General features: G+C 40.6%; 1 protein-coding gene across 2 annotated transcripts; it reads right to left on the reverse strand.

The window, feature by feature from the left end:
- Window positions 1-544: 544 nt before the first annotated feature.
- On the reverse strand, window positions 545-18,154 carry ZNF483 (zinc finger protein 483). Of its 2 annotated transcripts, none has more exons than XM_067743663.1 (6): window positions 18,068-18,154; window positions 16,236-16,436; window positions 15,343-15,431; window positions 13,355-13,481; window positions 12,886-12,981; window positions 545-9,459 (listed from the first exon to the last, which is right to left on the reverse strand). In XM_067743663.1, the coding sequence occupies exons 3-6, from the start codon at window positions 15,427-15,429 to the stop codon at window positions 7,889-7,891; spliced, it is 1,881 nt and encodes a 626-aa protein (XP_067599764.1). In that variant the 5' UTR covers window positions 15,430-15,431; window positions 16,236-16,436; window positions 18,068-18,154; the 3' UTR covers window positions 545-7,888. The 2 variants fall into 2 exon arrangements, with proteins under 2 accessions (XP_067599764.1, XP_067599763.1); XM_067743662.1 differs by having other exon boundaries at window positions 15,902-16,436.
- Between the last annotated feature and the right edge of the window lie 966 nt (window positions 18,155-19,120).

Genomic DNA, 19,120 nt, shown 5'->3' on the forward strand with positions numbered 1-19,120 from the left:
CCATTCTAGACGCCACTAAGAACATTCGTGATTCATGGGACAAGGTCAAAATACCAACATGAACAAGAGTTTGGAAGAAGTTGATTTCAACCCTCATGGGTAACTTTGAGGGGTTTAAGACTTGAGTGGAGGAAGTAACTGCAGGTGTGGTGGAAATAGCAAGAGAACTAGAATTACAAGTGGAGCTTAAAGATATGACTCAATTGCTGCAATTTCATAATAAAATGTTTAAGGAATGAGGACTGTTTCTTATGGATGAGCAAAAAGAGTGGTTTCTTGAGATGGAATCTACTCCTGGTGAAGAACGCTGAAATGACAACAAAGGATTTAGAATATTACATACATAAACTTACTTGGCTAAAGCAGCAGCGGGGTTTGAAAGGACTGATTCCAATTTTTTTTATTATTTATTTATTTATTATGGGCTGTGTTGGGTCTTTGTTGCTGTGCACGGGCTTTCTCTAGTTGCGGCGAGCGGGGGCTACTCTTCGTTGCGGTGTGCAGGCTTCTCATTGCAGTGGCTTCCCTTGTTGTGGAGCACGGACTCTAGGCGAGCGGGTTCAGTAGTTGTGGCACACGGGCTTAGTTGCTCCGTGGCATGTGGGATCCTCCCGGACCAGGGCTCGAACCCACGTCCCCTGCCTTGGCAGGCCGATCCTTAACCTCTGCGCCACCAGGGAATTCCCTCCAATTTTGAAAGAAGTTCTGGTGTGAGTAAAATGTTATCAAACAGCACTGAGAGCTACTGAGAAATTGTTCATGAAAAGAAGAGTCAACCAATACAGCAAACTTCAATGTTGTCTTATTTTAAGAAATTGCCCCAGCGACCCCAACTCAGCAACCACCACCCTGATCAGTCAGCAGCCATCAATGAGGCAAGACCCTCCACCAGCAAAAGGACTGTGACTTGCTAAAGGCTCAGATGCATTTTTTTTAGCAATAAACTATTTTTTAATTAAGGTATGCACATCGGTTTTTTAGACATAATGGTATTGCACAATTAACAGACTACAGTAGAGTGTGAACATAACTTTTCTTTTTTTGCGATATGTGGGCCTCTCACTGTTGTGGCCTCTCCCATTGTGGAGCAACAGGCTCCGGATGTGCAGGCTCAGCGGCCATGGCTCACGGGCGCGGCCGCTCCGCGGCATGTGGGATCTTCCCGGACCGGGGCACGAACCCATGTCCCCTGCATTGGAAGGCGGACTCTCAACCACTGCGCCACCAGGGAAGCCCTGAACATAACTTTTATATGCACTGGGAAACCAAAAAATTTGTGCAATCCAATTTAGGCAACATTTGTTTTACTGCAGCGGTCTGGAAGTAAACCCACACTATATCCAAGGTATGCCTGTAAACACAAAGATACACAAATCTAGACAAACTATAATCAAATTGTCAAAATCCAAAGACAAAGAACCTTGAAAGCAACAAGAGGAAGTAACTCATTGTATAAAAGGGATCCTCAATGAAACTATCTTATTTCTTCTCAGAGACCTTGGAGACCAGAAGTCTGTGGGTTGATTTATTCAAAGTGCATAAAGAAAAAAAACTGTTGGTTGAGGATTCTATATCTAGCAAATCTGTTTATCATAATAAAGTTCATTAATGAAAAGATCACGGCTAACATCATACTTAACAGTGAAAAACTGAAACCTTTTCCTCCAATATCAAGAATAAGACAAGGATACCCACTTTAGTCACTTCTATTCAACACAGTACTTGGGTCCTAGCCAGAGCAATCACACAAGATAATGAATTAAAAGCCATCCAGCTTAGGAAGAAAGAAGTAATATTATCTCTTTTCACAGATGACATGATCTTATGTGTTGAAAACCCTAAACATTACACACACACATACACACACACACACACACAAAACTGTTGAACTAATAAGCAAATACAGCAAAGTTACACAATATAAAATCAAAATTCAAAAATCAGTTGCATTTCTAAACCCTAACAGTGAATGATCCAGAAAGGAAATTAAGAAAACAATTCTATTTACACTATCATCAAAAAGAATAAATTACTTAGGAATAAACTTAACCAAAGAAGTAAAAGACTTGTACACTGGAAACTACAAAACACTGCTGAAAGAAAAGTTGACACAAATGAATGGAAAGACATACCATGTTTACGGACTTGAAAACTTAATATTGTTAAAATATTTATACTACCCCAAGTGGTCTTTCACAGAAACACAAGCAACCATCCCCAAATTCATATGGAATCTTAAAGGACCCCAAATAGCCAAAACAATCTCAAGAAAGAAGAAAAACGCTGGAGGCCTCACATGTCCTGATTTCAAAACATACTACAAAGCTACAGTAATTAAAACAGCATGGTACTGGCATAAAGACATACAGACCAATGGAACAGAGAACCCAGAAACACACCAGTGCATATGGCCAAATGATTTTCAACAAGGGTACAAAGACTACACAATGTGGAAAGGATAATCTCCTCAACAAACGGTGCGTGGAAAACTTGACACCCACAGACAAAAGAATGAAGACGGACCCTTATACCACACACAACAATTAACTCAAAATGGATTAAAGACCTAAATATTAAGACCTGAAGCGATAAAACTCCTGAAAGAAAATATAGGAGGAAAACTTCATGACATAGGATCTGGCAATGATTTCTTGTCTATGACACCAAAAACACAAGCAAAACAAAGCAAAAACAAGCAAATAGGACTACATCAAACACAAAAACTTCTACATAGCAAAGAAAATCAAAGCAGTGAAAAGGAATGGAATAAGAAATGTAATTTTTCATTGAAAAAAGAGACAAAAGACTTGAACAGACATGTCTCTAGAGAAGACATAGAAATGTCTAATGAGTATATGAAAAAATGTTCAACATCACTAATCATCAGGGGAATGCAAAGCAAAACCACAAGATATCATCTCATACCCGTTAGGATGGCCACTATCAAAACACAGAAAATAGTTAAGTGTTGCAAGGATGTGGAGAAACAGGAACCCTTTGAGCACTGCTGGTAGGAATGTGAAATGGGTGCAGCTGCAGTAGAAAACAGCATGGAAGTTCCTTACAAAATTAAAAATAGAATTATCATGATTCAGCAATCTCGCTTCTGAGTATATACACAGAAGACTGAAAATAGATCTCGAAGATATATTTGCAAACCCATGTTCACTGCAGCATTTTTCACAATAGCCAAGATAGAAGCAACCTAAATGTGTATTGATGGATGAATGGATAAAGAAAATGTGGTATCTACATACAATAGAATATTATTCATCCTTAAAAAAGAAGGAAATCCTGTTGTACGCCATGACATGGATGAACCTTGAGGGCATCCAGCAATTCCACTTCTAGGTATGTATCTCAAAGAACTGAACACAGGGACTCAAACAGTATTTGCACACCACTGTTCATAGCAGTGTTATTAACAAGAGCCAAAATGATGGCAATAACCTAAACGCCCATTGAAAAATGAATGCACAAATCATGTGGTATATACTTACAACAGAATATTACTCAGCGTTAAAATAATGAAAAAAAATGAAATTCTGACACGATACAACATGAACCTTAAAAACACCATGCTAAGTCAAACAAGCCAGACACAAAAGGACAAGTACTGAATGATTCCATTTATACGAAGTGCCTAAAATAGTCAAAATCATAGACAAATGAAAAAAAAGTCAAATAGTGGTTACCAGGGGCTTGGGGGAGGAGAGAATGGGGAGTTAATGGTTAACGACTAAGTTTCAATTAGGGATGATGGAAAAGTTCTGGAGGGACTTCCCTGGCGGTCCAGTGGTTAAGACTCCATTCTTCCACTGCAGGGGCCATGGGTTCGATCCCTGGTCAGGGAACTAAGATCCCACATGCCACACGGTGTGGCCAAAAAAAAAGTTCTGGAGATGAATAGTGGGAATGATTGCACAACAGTGTGAATGTACTTAATGCCACTGAAGTGTACACCCAAAAAGAATTAAAATGGTCAATTTTATGTTATGTATATTCTACCACATTAAAAAAAAACTCTAGGGACTTCCCTGGTGGCAGAGTGGTTAAGAATCCACCCAACGCAGGGGACACAGGTTCAAGCCCTGGTCCGGGAAGATCCCACATGCTGCAGAGCAACTAAGCCCGTGCGCTACAACTACTGAGCCTGTGCTCTAGAGCCTGCAAGCCACAACTACTGAAGCCCGTGTGCCTAGAGCCCGTGCTCTGCAGCAAGATAAGCCACCACAATGAGAAGCCCGTGCACTACAACAAAGAGTAGCCCCCGCTCGCCACAACTAGAGAAAGCCCACACACAGCAACAAAGACCCAATGCAGCCAAAAATAAATTAAAAATAAATTTAAAAATGAACTCTAAAATAAGTAAATAAAAGTGAATTAACTCAAAGGAGAAGCCTTGTCTTGTCCTGAGACCGAAAAGAAATTTCTTCAATAGAAACTCATTATGTGGAAACATTTTTAAATGCAAGTTCTTCATTTTCAAGTAAAATATGTCATAGATAAAAAGCATAAAGTAAAACAGGTTAATAAAAGCAATTCTATAAGGAATCCAAAGAAGTATAAAATCTTTTGATGGTCTGATATAACCCCAAAAATGAATTTAAATATTTAGATAATAGGCCAGGCTAAATATCCTTTAGGCAATTTTATGTAAGCAGTTACTGAAGCCAAACTTTTGATGAATATTGTACAGCAGGATTTGAGGTTGTCTTCTGTGGCTAGTACATGGTATTTAGAAAGTTCATACTGGATAAAGGACTTATAGGTAGAATAAAAAGAACTGCAAGTTAATAATAAAAATAACGTGTGGACAACACATTTCACCAAAGGAGGTACATCAATAGCTAAAGAACACATGAAAAGATTCTCAATATCATTATCCACAAAGAGATACCACTTCAATCACTAGGTTAGCTATAATAAAAAATACAAACAATAACGAGGGTTGGTGAGGATGTAATTTCATCAGGAACCCTCATACACTCAAGTTCAGAATGTAAAATGACATAGTCACTTTGGAAAACAACTTGGCAACATCTTAAAAAGTTGAACTAAAATTCACCATATAACCCAGCAACTCCACTCAGGCATCTAAGAAAAATGAAAACATTATGTCCACACAAAGACTTGCACGCTAATGTTCAAAGCAGCATTATTTTTCACAGCCAGAAAATGGAAACAACCCAAATGTCCTTCAACTGGTGAATGGACAAAATATGGCACATCCATACAATCAGATAATATTTGACAATAAAAAGGATTAAAGTACCAATATGCTACCTCACAGATGAATTCAGAAAACCACACGGATGAACTCAGAAACCAGTTAATGAAAAACTGAAGACGACCACATATGTTTACATTTAAATAAAATGTCCAGAAATAGCAACCGTAAGGAGACAGAGTAGACTGATTAATGGTTGCCTAGGATCAGGGCGGGGATGGGATTACTCTAAATGGGTGTGAGGGATCTTATCAAGATGATAAAATATTCTAAAATCAGATTGTGGCGCCAACTGTACAATTCAGTGAGTTGGCTAAAACTCACTGAATTATACATTTTAATGACTTTTACAATGTATAATTTATACCTCAATAACACAGTAAAGAAAAAGGGGGGGGGGGTTATGTTCCAGATTCCCAACTGGTATTTATATAAAACTTCCTCTTGTGAATGCTGGAGTATGTAACAAGTAAACATCCTGGAACAAGCCTCTTCTCAAGATTTTTACGTATTTAATTCTCTCTATAGATTATATCTTTCCAGAAAAAATACCAAGGTTTCTATCCTTTCAGGAAAAAACCTAAGCCAGGGTGAATAATTCTGATAAGCCATATTCCTTTCATGACTAGAATGTCTCCAGCTGGTCCACTTAGCAATAACTAGACTAATTTATCCCACAGCAACACCTGAACTACTGTGGGGTGGTGCACAAGGAAGAAGCCAAAAACATCATCCAGAAGTAGCATTGCGAACTAAACCCATTAAATCACAGCAAATATTGCTGAATCTCAGATGAGCATTAAGCATCTCTTCACTTCCAGAAGCCGAAAGTTTACCCGTTTCGTTCTCTTTCTATAAGAGCTGCCTCGAATTTCAACTTTAGGAACTTTGCACCACTGCTGAGTCAGTGGGGCTCCTCTAGAACCCTATGACCTGAGACCCAAACCTAACTGACCCAGGGTTTTCAGTTCCTTTTTCACAGTTAGAAATTATTATTCAGACTCCACCGACATTCATAAGACACAACCCACTAACATCTGTATAGTCTATTCCTGTGAGGTCTAATTTCATAACAGAAAACTTAACTGAAAATTTATTCTGTATCATTTCTACATTATTTTCTTGAATTTTACTATCAGTGGAGTCCCTTTAGATTTTAGGATATGTATTCTCCAGATGGTAGGGGATCATAATGTCAGTTTCCTATGGTGGGCAAGTCAAGCTACATAAATGAGATAACTTTGCAAGTACGAGAATAGATTCCCCATCTAATGGTAGCAGCTGCTACCTGAAAAAAGCTGACACCCGAAACCAGCTGACTGCCCCCACTGAAATATGGGCCCAGTACTGTCAGCCCTTATAATTTTTCAAAACAAGACTCTTTTTGGGTGGGTATGAAATTTCCTAATTTTTAAATGATGACAATTAATTACACACATACACACACACACACACAACCACCTTACCATACAAGCCAACTAAAACATGTAAAAGGGCCCAATCTTAGCTTGTGACCTTTGCCATACAGAATGTTTGCATTTAGATTACAAGAAGCTGTACTTAGTATAGGCAAACTTTTTAAAAAATAGAATTCTATTTTGCAAAAGACAATTCATCCAAAATAGCTGTTTTCAGTACCTGTTTACCCCCCCCCCCAACCCCTCACCTATTTTCTAGGACTGTTACTCTCATGGCTGAGACAGCCCAGGAGCATGCCACAGAGATTCCCAATTCCCACGGCCAAAGTCTAGAGGAAAAACAGGTTGGGGTGCTTTGTCCAATCAAAACATTCCCTGAAGGCAAACTTGTTTGAGCTCTATTGACTTGTTCCTGTGCACAGCATTTAAGCAATTCTGGCATCAAGTATTCAAAAAGCATACTGTGTTGTCACTAAGCCAGAAGTTCAGTAGCTTAAATGAGTTATTTTCTACTAGGGAAACTTGAAAATGCCAAAGAATCAAAAATGTTTAACTTATTCCCACAGCTTCAGAAGGTACAAGAAGTACCAAAGAAAGAAACCTCAGAAATCATTAGTCCCACCCCTCACTTTACCAGTAAAGAAACTAAAATTCAGAAAGGTCAAATGATTTCTCCAAGGTTATACAGGAAGTCGGTCAGCAAACTGGGACAGAACCCAGATTACCTGACTACAGTCAGGTCCTCTTTCTATAAAACTACATGGTAGTGAAATTGGAAGCTAGGAGAGAAGAAAATCTGAAGAGGTTAGTAAGATGGGCCCTGTGCACCCCTCTCCTGCTTTTTAAATTCACATTTGGCTTTTCAGAATTTCACATCTCATACTACTTTCTTTTCTTTTCATGTGACTTAACCAACCCGAATCACTATCTACTGAAAGGTGACATCCTTGCAAAGAGGGGTGAATTACAAAAAGTATCTTTTTCCTAGCTGCCAACCCATCAAAGTTGCAGCTACTAATCAATGCTGCACCAGTTTACACCCCAGGTTTTTAATGAGGGACTAATGTGACTAAATTTCCTACTAACCAATGCTGTGGTAGTTTACACCCCCTGTTTTTAATAAGGGACAATTGTGACTAAATTTCCTAGTAATCAATGTTGTGGTAGTTTACACCCCAGATTTTTGATAAGGGACAACTGTGACTAAATCCCACCCCCCACCTTACTATATTTCCAAGAATTACTCTGCAGAATGAAATCCCCGATGCCTGATGAGGCCAGAATTACTTTTGAACGTCTTCTCGCATTCGTTGCATTCGTATTCTCTCCTTCCGGTATGAATTTTCAGGTGTTCTACAAGGATTGAGCTTCGACTAAAGGTTGCTCCACAGTAGTTACATTCATAGGGTTTCTCTCCAGTATGAATTCGATGATGTTCGTTAAGAGATGAACTCTGACTGAAGGATTTCCCACAGTCCTTACATTTATACGGCTTTACGCCCGTATGAATTCTCTGATGACGGCTAAGGAGCGAATGGGTAGGGAAGGCTTTCTCACACTGGGTACACTTGTAAGGTTTTTCTCCTGAATGAAGTCTCTGATGATAAATCACAGACGTAAAATGGCTAAAAGTCATCCCACAATCATTACACAAATACGGCTTTTCTCCAGTATGAATCCTCTGATGTCGGGTAAGGCAAGAATTCTGTCTGAAGGCTTTCCCGCACTCACCACACTTATAGGGTTTCTCTCCGGTATGAATTCTCTGATGTTTGGAAAGGGATGAGCTATGACTGAAGGATTTTCCACAGTTGTTACACGTGTAGGGTTTTTCTCCAGTATGAATTCGCTGATGCTGAATAAGAGATGAACTGTCACTGAAGGGCCTCCCACATTCTTTACATTTATAGGGTTTCTCTCCAGTGTGAACTCTCTGATGTTTAATGAGGTGGGCACTCAGGGTGAAAGATTTTCCACAATCATCACACTTAAAGGGCTTTTCTCCACTGTGGGTTCGGTGGTGTGGTGTGAGTGATGAGCTGTCACTGAAGGCTTTTCCACACTCATTGCACATATAGGGTTTCTCCCCAGTGTGAATTCTCCTATGTTTGGTCAGTGAGGCACTATAGCCAAAGGCTTTTCCACATTTGCTGCATTTATGGGTTTTTTCTCCAGTCTCAGTTCCCTCGTCTTTATCTATGGCTGCATCTTGACCTAAATCTTTCCAACATTTTTCGCATGCAGAGGAGTTTTTTCTCTTACTAAGGGATGAGTTTTGAGTAAAGGCTACCCCACAGTTACTGCACTTCTGGGACTTTTCCCCCAAATGGATTTTCTGATGTTTCTGATGTTCAGTCAGAGATGAAGAGTGACTTAAGGCTTTCCTGCCTTCATTACATTTTCGTGGTTTTTCTCCACTGTGTTCCTTGCGGTTTGGGACAAGGTCTGAATGAAAACTGAAGGGTTTCTTGCCTTCGTTATACCTCCGAGATTTCTTCCTTAAGTAGACTCTGAGATGTTTAATTAGGTCTGAAGGTGGTTTGAAGTTATTTCCAAAAGGGCTCTTTTCTGAGTCAAATTCCTCACCCTTATTGCCTCTCCCATGAGTTTTCTTTTGTGTGATTGCTACTTGTGAATGTTCCCTATCACTACGACACTCCTCTAGTCTGCCATAATGTTTCCAGGATTCTCCTGTCAAGTCACAATCACCACTCATTAGATACCTTTCTATTATTTTATCTAAAGTCGATTCTTCCATAAGAACATCTTGATTTCCGCCAGATTCCTTCAATTCACCGCTAAGTTCACACTCTAAAAGAAATAACAAATAGAATATTTCCTGTTTGCAATAAAGGAAGCTGCTGCATTTGGGACTAAAATAGGAATAGAGACAGTAGAGACTGTAAGGAACAGGGTGTGGATAATTCTCAGAGTCTCATAAAACAGGGAAGGGAAAAGTGACATGAGGGAACTGGGGAAACTTAGAGCTTAGGAAAAATACTGAGGAAGATGAAAGGTTTGTGCTTTATAGTTAGAGATGCAAGTTCTCGCCCTCATTTCAAATTTCTATAATAGGTTCAAACTTATTCCTCTTACCATCCAATCTATTCTCCTTCCAAATAATAATGATAGTGTAATCATTTACTGAATAATTACCAAATGCCAGGTCCCATACCAAACACTTTACTTGTATTTCACTTTATTTTCACAATAACTCTATGAAGTAGGTCCTATTATTATCCCTGTTTTATGGATGTGACAACTAGGCAGAAAGAGTGTAAGCAGCTTTCCCAAGGTCACATGTACTATAAGTGGTAGAGCCAGATTTTTAACCCAGTCTGACACCAAAGCCCACACTTTTGACCCTTATACCATACTGCCTCTCCTCAAAGCAGCCAAATAGCACTAAGTTTATAGACAATGTTAATCACATCACAGATATTCAACAACACCTATGCTAGACTTTCAAAGGTTACAACAATCTGGCCCTACCAACTTTATGAATACTCTAACCAGGCATCCATTTAGTGTCCCTACTACACGACCGCATCTTAATACTTCATACTGCCTAGAATTCAATCCCTGTGCACCTTCACTATCACAAACACAGAAATCTGATAGGGCCTAGGGTACGAGTCCCACAATCTCCAACACCACCCTCTTGAGATCTGTGCTCCTCTCAGAACCCTGAATTCCTTTATTAACCACATCATTCATCCTGGCTCTTAGTTATGAGATTCTAGTGTCACTTTCATAAGACCGTTTTTTTAACCAGATAACTATAAAATACGAAACCCTGGATGGCTCTCAAGACTTGACAGTCACCAACATTCCATCCAGACTAAGAAAGACCTGGAAGCTTAGGGGGCCACATGAGCCACAGTCATGACCGCATCAGCAAACACCAGAAGCATCTGGGAGTCCAGGGTAATGCTGGTGACACATGTCACCACAGGGTCAATTTCAACAAATATCACCCAGGGTTACTCTGGGAAAGTTGGTACAAGGCATTACCACTTAGCAAGGAACTAGAGCTTCTGCCCCAATGTCAACTTGGATAAACTGTGGACCTTGGTCAGTGAGCAGATACGCTAAATGCTGCCAAAAACAAGACTGGAGCTGCTTCTATCACTAATGTGGAGCAATCGGGCTACTACAAAGTTCTGGGGAAGAGAGAGCTCCTAAAGCAGCCTGTCATTCTGAAGGCCAAATTCTTCAGCAGAAGAGCTGAGAAGATTGGCAGGGAGCGGGGGGGGGGGGGGGGGGGGGCACTGTCCTGGCAGCCTGAAGCTACATGGAGGGAGGTTCATTAAATGCTAACGAGTGCTTTTCAAAAAATAAAGAAATAAAATAAGACATGAAATCCTATTACCCAGAAGTTAACCATTATTAAAAATTCTGTGTTTTTTCTTCTGGAAATTTTTCTGAACATTGTAGAATAGAATATCTATGTATAATATGTAGGGTTACTTTTTTTTTATTCATAATCCGTTCCCATCTCATTGGTTGATTCTTCACGATTTTAATCACATAATAATCCCTCATATCAATATATTACTATTTAGTTATTTCCTTATGGCATGTTTATCAAATGATTAATATTTCCTCAGAACTGAGTCATAAAAGTGGAATCACTGAACCAAAGGGTAGAAAAATTCTATCACCACATAATACATGATGATAAGTACCTGACTACTCATCTATGGTTAAATGCTTTTTCTCTAAACCTTTGCAAATTTGATTCATAATAAATAGTACTGTTCCTTAAATGTAAATTACATTGTTGACCAGTGATTTCGAACACTTTTTTCATGTTAACAGCTATTTAAATTTTATTTTTGTCAGTTATTTTGGTTTGCTATCTGCTGAAGTTCTTTGATCATTTTTCTAACATACTCAGTGTTCATTACTGATTTGCACGAGCTTTTTATAAATCATAGCCCTTGATTCTGGCTTTGTCAAAACCTTTTTCTCCATTCCGTTGTAAATGACTTTTTAAATAAGTTGTACATCTACATGATACTTCTTTTACATAAGCATCTTGCGGGGAGAGGCAGTATTTATACCAATGCTGCTAGATTTTACTCAAAACATTTTTAGAATCCATTTTCAAAATAACTCTCCCCAATGTACTTAAACATAAAAAGACAACTGCCGTCCTTTATTTGTGTAACTATGCTGGAAACAGCCAATAGGTTGACTAAAATAAATGGTTAATAAGATGGAATAGAGCAAAGTAAATTATTGGTTTTTTCCTTAAACCAAGGTATTGATATATAAGTAATAGTTTAATTTTTAAAAATACAAACTTAATATGTTTATTATTAAAGTGTAAGGAAGAGAAGAATAAAGAAAAAATGTAATCCCTCAATGATAACCAGGGTTAACATGAATGTTCTCCAGACAGTAAATCCCATATGTATCTATACATTTAAATATATACATGTATGTGTACATTTTTTTCCTTTTAACAAATTGATTATACTATACATGCTGTCCATTGAACGAACTATTTCTTCTCCAAGACTCAATTCAATTGTTAATTAAGCCCTTGCTCCTGTATCTTCCCACCACTCCTTACACATGCCATCGTTATGACATACATCCCATTACCAACACGTTTAGTTCTGATGTCTGCATCTATGGCATCCATGGGAACGTGCCTCTCAAGAACTCCTCCTCTGGGGTGCTTACCCAACAGCCCCCCGCTGCTGCTCAATGACCACCACAGCATCACACCAAGGCCACTTTCCCATGGGTGCTCCCAGTCAATGACAAGTATGGCAGGGATACTAGGCCCATTTCCGTGAGGCATACGACTGTGATAGGTAACTCTTGGCGGGAAGATTCTTTTTTGGCTTTGCCAAGACTTCCTCAACCTGCACTTCATTCTAAGATTCGTCCTACCCAGCCTTCCCTCCTTCCCTCTCTCGTCACAGGTGTCAGACCTGCATCATGCTCTGAACAGCAATCCCAGCCTCTTCCAGTCCCCTCCCTGCTTTCCTTCCCTGGAATTCTCCCCAGTAAGTCTCTGACCTGGCTAATTGTATCCGGGCACCTGCTTCTCGAGGACCCAAACTAACAGTCTCCCCTGTTAAAATGAACATTCCAGGAAGGCAAGGTGGATATTCTAATCATCTATGTTAGCACCTAGCCCACCCAACATTTCCAAAATTCCTCCAAATGGTTTGGTAAAGCAACTACTTCAATTTCCTCCTCCACTTTTCACCAACTCACCTGGTCTGGAGCCTCTTGAGGCTTGTTTTTGCAGCAGCCGTGGTAGTCCAGCCCACTTTAGCTGGGAAACCAAATCTAACTTGGAAACTGGAAAGCCTGCTCATAGAGAAAAGAATAGAAAATGGCTGTTTTTGCCTAGAACAAAGACATTCCAACATTCACAGCTTCTGGTTCTCCAGGGAAGAAAAGATGCTGCCAAAGAGACTTCAATACTGGCATTTGAGGAGAACATCGGGGAAGGTATGGCCTTGGCAACAGCAAAATGATGCTCAACATTTTCAGCTCAATGAAGCAAAGACTCTTTCTTGGAGAAAACATTGTAGGAAAGTACATTTTTAGGACCCATTTTTAGGATTAGTCACATCACCCCTGTAAACCCAGCCAAAACAGTTAATAGCACTTATCTTTCAATAAGAATGGACAAAAAGATACCCAGCTTAGATGCTAGATTATGAGAAGATGTCTTTACCCAGAAATTCTAGGTTCCTATAGTTCTCCAGCAGCACTTCCTTATATATCTCCTTCTGAGAAGGCTCCAGTGCCCTCCACTCTCCTCTGGAAAAGGTCACAGCTACATCCTTGAGTGTCATGGATTCCTAGAACACCAAAGACAGCCTTTTTGCATTGGGTTATTCCCAAACAGATCCTAAGAATTCAGAGAAGTAGTTAGGATATAAAGTACTAGTTTTGATGGTATTCAAGTTTTTGAGAATTCCAAAGCAAACTTCAAGGTGGCTGTTATACATCTATTACAAGTGACACAAGATTATGAAACAATCCCTGCCTTTGCCATTTAGTTCCTGGTGTGAAATGCTGTACAAGGATTCTCTGGAATGTCTAACACTGATCAAATTCACCCTAACACACTGATTTCTAGGATTAACAGAAAATATTAAATGAACGATACAAATTACATTCCCAAACCCAGAATCTGCAGAATTAATGTAAGCTCTACAAGCAATAATTAAACATGTAAGAGTAACATCAGTGACTATATTCTAAACTGTAATTTCTAGCTGGCTCTAAATAGCAATTATTTTCTATCACAATCAAACAAGGATCTGTGTTCAATGACAAACTCACACTTACAATTACTCCAAATTACAAATGAGCACAATTAATCATTAAAACACACTTTCCATAGCATCCTCTACAGCATGACATTTTGAGAGGCAGTACAGCAGAGTGACTATTACCACTTGGAGAAGCTTCCTGTGGTTCCTATAACAAATTACCACAACTCTGGTGGCTTAAGACAACAGAAATTTATCCTCCCAAATTCTGGAGGCCAGAAGTCTGAAATCCAGGTGTTGCGGGAACTGCACGCCCTTCAGAGGCTCTGAGGGAGAATCCATTCCTTGCCTCTTCCAGCTTCCTTGGCTGTCAGCATTCCGTGGTGTTCCTTGGTTTGCAGCCTTATCACTCCAATCGCCATGTCCCTTTCTCCTGTTCCTGTGTTCAAGCTCTCTAAGTACACTTGTGATGGCATTTAGGGCCCACCCATATAATCCAGAGTTATTTCCTCATTTCAAATCCCTATTTTATCACATCTGCAAAGACCTTTCTTCCAAATAAAGTAACATTCTCAGGTTCCAGGGATTAGGAAGTGGACATATTTCAGGGGGCCATTATCAGCCTACCAGAGCACTATTATTTACCATTGTGAATAAGAATTTTTTTCCTGACTGATAATTATTGGTATACAGGAAACTTACTGATTTGTAACCAGCTACTTTTCTCAGCTATTGTATGAGTTTCAGTACATGTTCGGTTGATTCTCTGAGGTTTTCCAAAAAGAGTACATTATCTGTAAGTAATATACACTTGCTTCTTTCATATCTGTACTTACCTCATTTCCTTCTTCTAGCACTGTATTGGCTAGAATACTCAGAAAATACTCATTAATAGCAGTAAGGTAAGACATCCTTATCTTCTTACTGTTTATTGTGAGGACTGCTTTTAATTTTCCAACATTATCCACGTGGAGAATTTTCTTATCGTGTTCAGGAAGTATAATTCTATTTCCACCTGACCAATTTTATCAGGAATAACCGTTGAATTTTAATAAATATTTTTGTTTTTATTAGAGTCAGACATGATCAATTCTGGTAACTGAAGTAAAATAGCATATGAAGAATGAGCTCTAAGAACGTGAAGACTGTGAGGAAAAGGAGACTGTCTTAATTATTCTAGCATCTTTATACCAGCCAGGAGGAACTCAGTGAGTATCTACTTAAGAATGAAAACCTGTAACCATATATGGTGATGTATGTTAACTAGACTTACTGTGGTGGTTATTTCACGATATATACAAATATCGAATCATTACATCGTACACCTGAAACTAATACAATGTTGTAAGTCAATCAGACCTCAATTAACAAATTAACTTAAAAAGAATGAAACTTTCCAGTTAAAAAAAAATGAATGAATGAAAACCAGTGAAAGGAAGCTTACCTGGGACTCAGTATTTGGAGGAACAGAAACTGTTTTATCTTCGTCAGCGTTCTCCTCTTGGGAAATAACAGAATCTTGAGAGATCATATCTAGGAAGGGGGGGAAAAAACAGTCCAACCTTTTAAATGAGCTCCTCAGACTAGAAATTATTATATATGTTACTCTGGAGGAAAAGGTCAGAAAAAACAGAAAAAAAGTTTTCCCTACGCTTTGAAGACACAGAGGACAGCCAAAGATACAGTTTCCTATTAAAATCCAAGCTTCCCCCCCACCTCATAAAATATCCTTTCAATTTATAAGCTCACAAAATCTGATTTCATTCATTCCATATACCCACTGTTTTAATGTATTTAGTTTTCATAATAATCTTTGAAATATTTATAAGGTATATTAAAATGAAATAACACATCTGTTTTATGTAGTAATGTGTTTTCTTCATAGTCCTTGCACAGTGGCTTGAGCAAGAATCACTTATTAAATGAAAGTGCTCTTTTAGGGAGTTTAGTTTCATATCTTGAGGAGATCTCTCCCACTTCCTCCCTCCATCTATTAATCTCACCTTCCTTTTCTTCAAGCACTTGGGTCAACTCCTCCACTAGGGTCACCACTTCCTCGCTACTCTCAGGATGTTGTGACCTGACCCAAATCTTAATCTCCCCTGGCAAAACGGTCAGGAATTGCTCAAACACCAAAAGCTCGAGAATCTGTTGTTTCGTGTGGATGTCTGGTCTCAGCCACTGAGTGCAGAGCTCCCACAGTTGATTCAGGGCTTTTCTGGGTCCAGCCTCTTCGGAGTAACAAAACCACCTGAACCTCTGTCTGAAAAACTCTGGGTCAGCAGTGTCTCCTCTTAGGAGAGCTTCTTGATCCCCAGGGGTCTCCATTCTTAGCACCTTGTTCTGTTCACTTGAGACCAAAGTGTGAGGATCTGGGGAGATGGCTGTCATCTCGTTCAGGCTACTCCGGCTTGCAATGTGTATCACCAGGAGGAATTCAGTCCCCTTTAGACTTTGAGTGTCAACACAGGCCACCAAAAGGCACTCTCCAGCAAAATATCAAGTGTTCCAAGGATCCACGTTATGGTCTTGCAGAAACTGTCAAGAAATATAAGTTATGAAATAAATGAAACAAATTGTGACTCCTAAAAAACACTGTTCTTAGTTTGGTTCTGATACACACACACACACACATTCTCAGAGGCCTAGAACTGCCCTACTGTATTAAAAGAATAATTTTCTCTGTAGGTGAGAAGCTGAGAAGTTACTTGAGGGTAATTAAAGGTACCCTCCAAGAAAACAGTTTCTTCTGACTAAATATTCCTCATCAGCAAAACATATCAGAAAAGGCTCACTGCTACAAGAGGATCCAAACCTATTCCACTCCTGCCCTCTCTCAATGAATGGCCACACAATTTCCCACCAGCTGCTCAACTGAGAAACCTGACTTCATATTTGACTCTCAAAGTTCTCAAAAAATCAATAACCAAGTTCTGGTGGCTTTATTTCATAAGAATCTCTCCTACTGAAACTACCTAAGTACAGCCTTCTTCAATTCAGTCTCACCCCAAAGCCTAAGGATTCCTTCTAATATGCAAGATATGGTCCTATCACTCCCCAACTGCCTCAAGATAAAATTCAAACACTGAAGCTACAAGTGGTGGTCTAGAAACCCTGCCCTGATGACCTCACCTCCAGCTCTAGCTGCCCCTGATGGACACTGCAGCCGTAAGAAGGTATCTCTCCATTTCCAGAAACTCTAACTCCTTCCGCCTTTGCACTACAGCCATTCCCTCTACTTGGAATGCTGCCTTCTTTTCCTCTCCTACCAAGCTTACTCATTAAAACTTGACTCCTTTCCACTGTCACCTCTTGTATGGGCTTTCTCTGATGCCCAAGTACTCTTCTACACAGAGCCTGTGTTGCACGCATTTTCTCATTCCACAAATAACTGACCATATACAATGACCTGAGAGCGGGACACAAAGGAGACAGGCATGGACGGTCAGACAGGGCCCCCACCCTCACAGAGCACCGAAGAAATGACAATACAGTCTGAGATGTGCTTCACTCCAGCAAGTGAGGACACTGTCCTCCAACTGCAACTATCATACCAATAATTACCCACCTCCGAGCACAAAGGCCGCCACACAGTATGCATGACGTCATTTATTCCTCCGCCAAATATTAGGCGCCCACCACGTACCTGGCACCGCGCTGGACACCTGAGACTCTGCAGTGGCTAAGAAAGGCACCTGTCACGATCTCCAGGGAGCTTACAATGAAGGCTCTGCGAAAATGTGACGCAGGCAGAAAGAAGTTCTCAAACGACGGGGGTGCGGGGGGGAATTTGCCCCGCAGGGGACGTTTGGCAATGTCTGAAGACATTTTGGCTATCACGACTAAGGAGGAGGGATGCTACGGGTACCTAATGAGTGGAGCCAGAAAGGCTGCTTAACAACCCGTAATACACGGGACAGTCCCCTACCCCCATGCTCACATAATGAATTTTCCCGCCCAAAATACCAAAGTAGCGAAGTTGCAAGACCATGGGCGCAGGGAAGCGATGGAAGAACGCTCCATCCAGGAGCGCGCCCACCTCCCGCAGAAGCTGCGCCGCTGGGTGTGCACAGCGAGACTGCCCTCGGCCCCCACCCTGCCCAAGGTGCGCCCTCGGAGCCGGCGACCTGGCCGCAGCCCCCAAAATAAGGGCCCGGGGCTACCACTACCTGCGTCAGGACCCGCAGCCATGACCCACGCCACTGCAACAAGCTTCTAGAAACTGGTCCTGCAGGAGCTGCGCGCGCAAGCCCCACCGGCGGGGGGCTCACTGCGCCTGCGCAGGGGCGCAGAACTACGATTCCCGGGATGCGCCTGTCCCGCTTTGCGAAAGTCCCGTGCTTTCCATAGGCTCCCAGCCCGGCCTGTTGCGCATGGTCTTTGGGAAGCGCTGGTGGTCTCAGCTGCGGAATTATTGCTGCGCCAGAGGCCTAATGGCCTAGAGCCGTCTCAGGTTTTCAGATCTATGATGTTCTGTTACCTTGGTAACCTCAAACCGTTCCTCCCCTCTTCCTTACCCTTCTCCGAAATCCAGGCTGCAAAAACCCACCGCAGAAGCATATTAGTGATGCATTCACTGCAAGCCATAATTAATGCCGCAACTTGAATTAAACAAATATTAATTTTATGGCTTACACACCTGCCACCACAATGGTTCAAACCACCATCGTGTCTCGCCTGGATTATTGCAATAGCTTCTTGATTTCACTTTTCTTCTCTTGTCTCTTCACGTTGCAGCCAGAGAGATGATTAAAAAACGAAAAACACATTATGGACTTCCTCTACTGAAAACCCGCTAAAGCCTTCCCATTTCACCGAAGGTAGAAATTCTAACTTTTACAGTGGGCTACAAGGCCGATGGAATCTGGCCACTCATAACCTTCCTGACCTCTACCCCCATTTCCCTGCTCTAGTCACAATGGCCTCCTCGCTCTCCCTCTCCCCCCAACCTGCCTGGCACGTATGGCTGACTTGCTGCCTGCCTAGGTATCCTGTATGGCTCACGTTCCCATCCTTTCATATCTTCTCAGTGAAGCTCTGTCACTTCTCTGCTTAAAGTGGAATCCCATCGCCACTCCTATTTCCCCTTTCAACATATCATATCATTTTCTTACTTGATTACTGCTTATTGTCTGTTTTTTTCACTAGACTATCAATTCCACAAGGATAAGGATTTTTATCTGGTTTGTTCCATGGAACTACACTCTCCAGGCCCTAGAATA

Source organism: Pseudorca crassidens, chromosome 7 (assembly GCF_039906515.1).
Source record: "Pseudorca crassidens isolate mPseCra1 chromosome 7, mPseCra1.hap1, whole genome shotgun sequence".
Taxonomy (NCBI): domain Eukaryota; kingdom Metazoa; phylum Chordata; class Mammalia; order Artiodactyla; family Delphinidae; genus Pseudorca; species Pseudorca crassidens.

What these genes read in the sequence shown, in the direction of transcription:
- ZNF483 (XM_067743662.1), bottom strand. Translation starts at nt 16,289, where the DNA reads ATGACAGCCATCTCCCCAGATCCTCACACTTTGGTCTCAAGTGAACAG. An exon ending in AGTGCTTGAAGAAAAGGAAG is followed by an intron (nt 15,432 to 15,901) that starts GTGAGATTAATA and finishes CCCCCTTCCTAG; the next exon opens with ATATGATCTCTCAAGATTCT. An exon ending in TAGGAACCTAGAATTTCTGG is followed by an intron (nt 12,982 to 13,354) that starts GTAAAGACATCT and finishes CTCTATGAGCAG; the next exon opens with GCTTTCCAGTTTCCAAGTTA.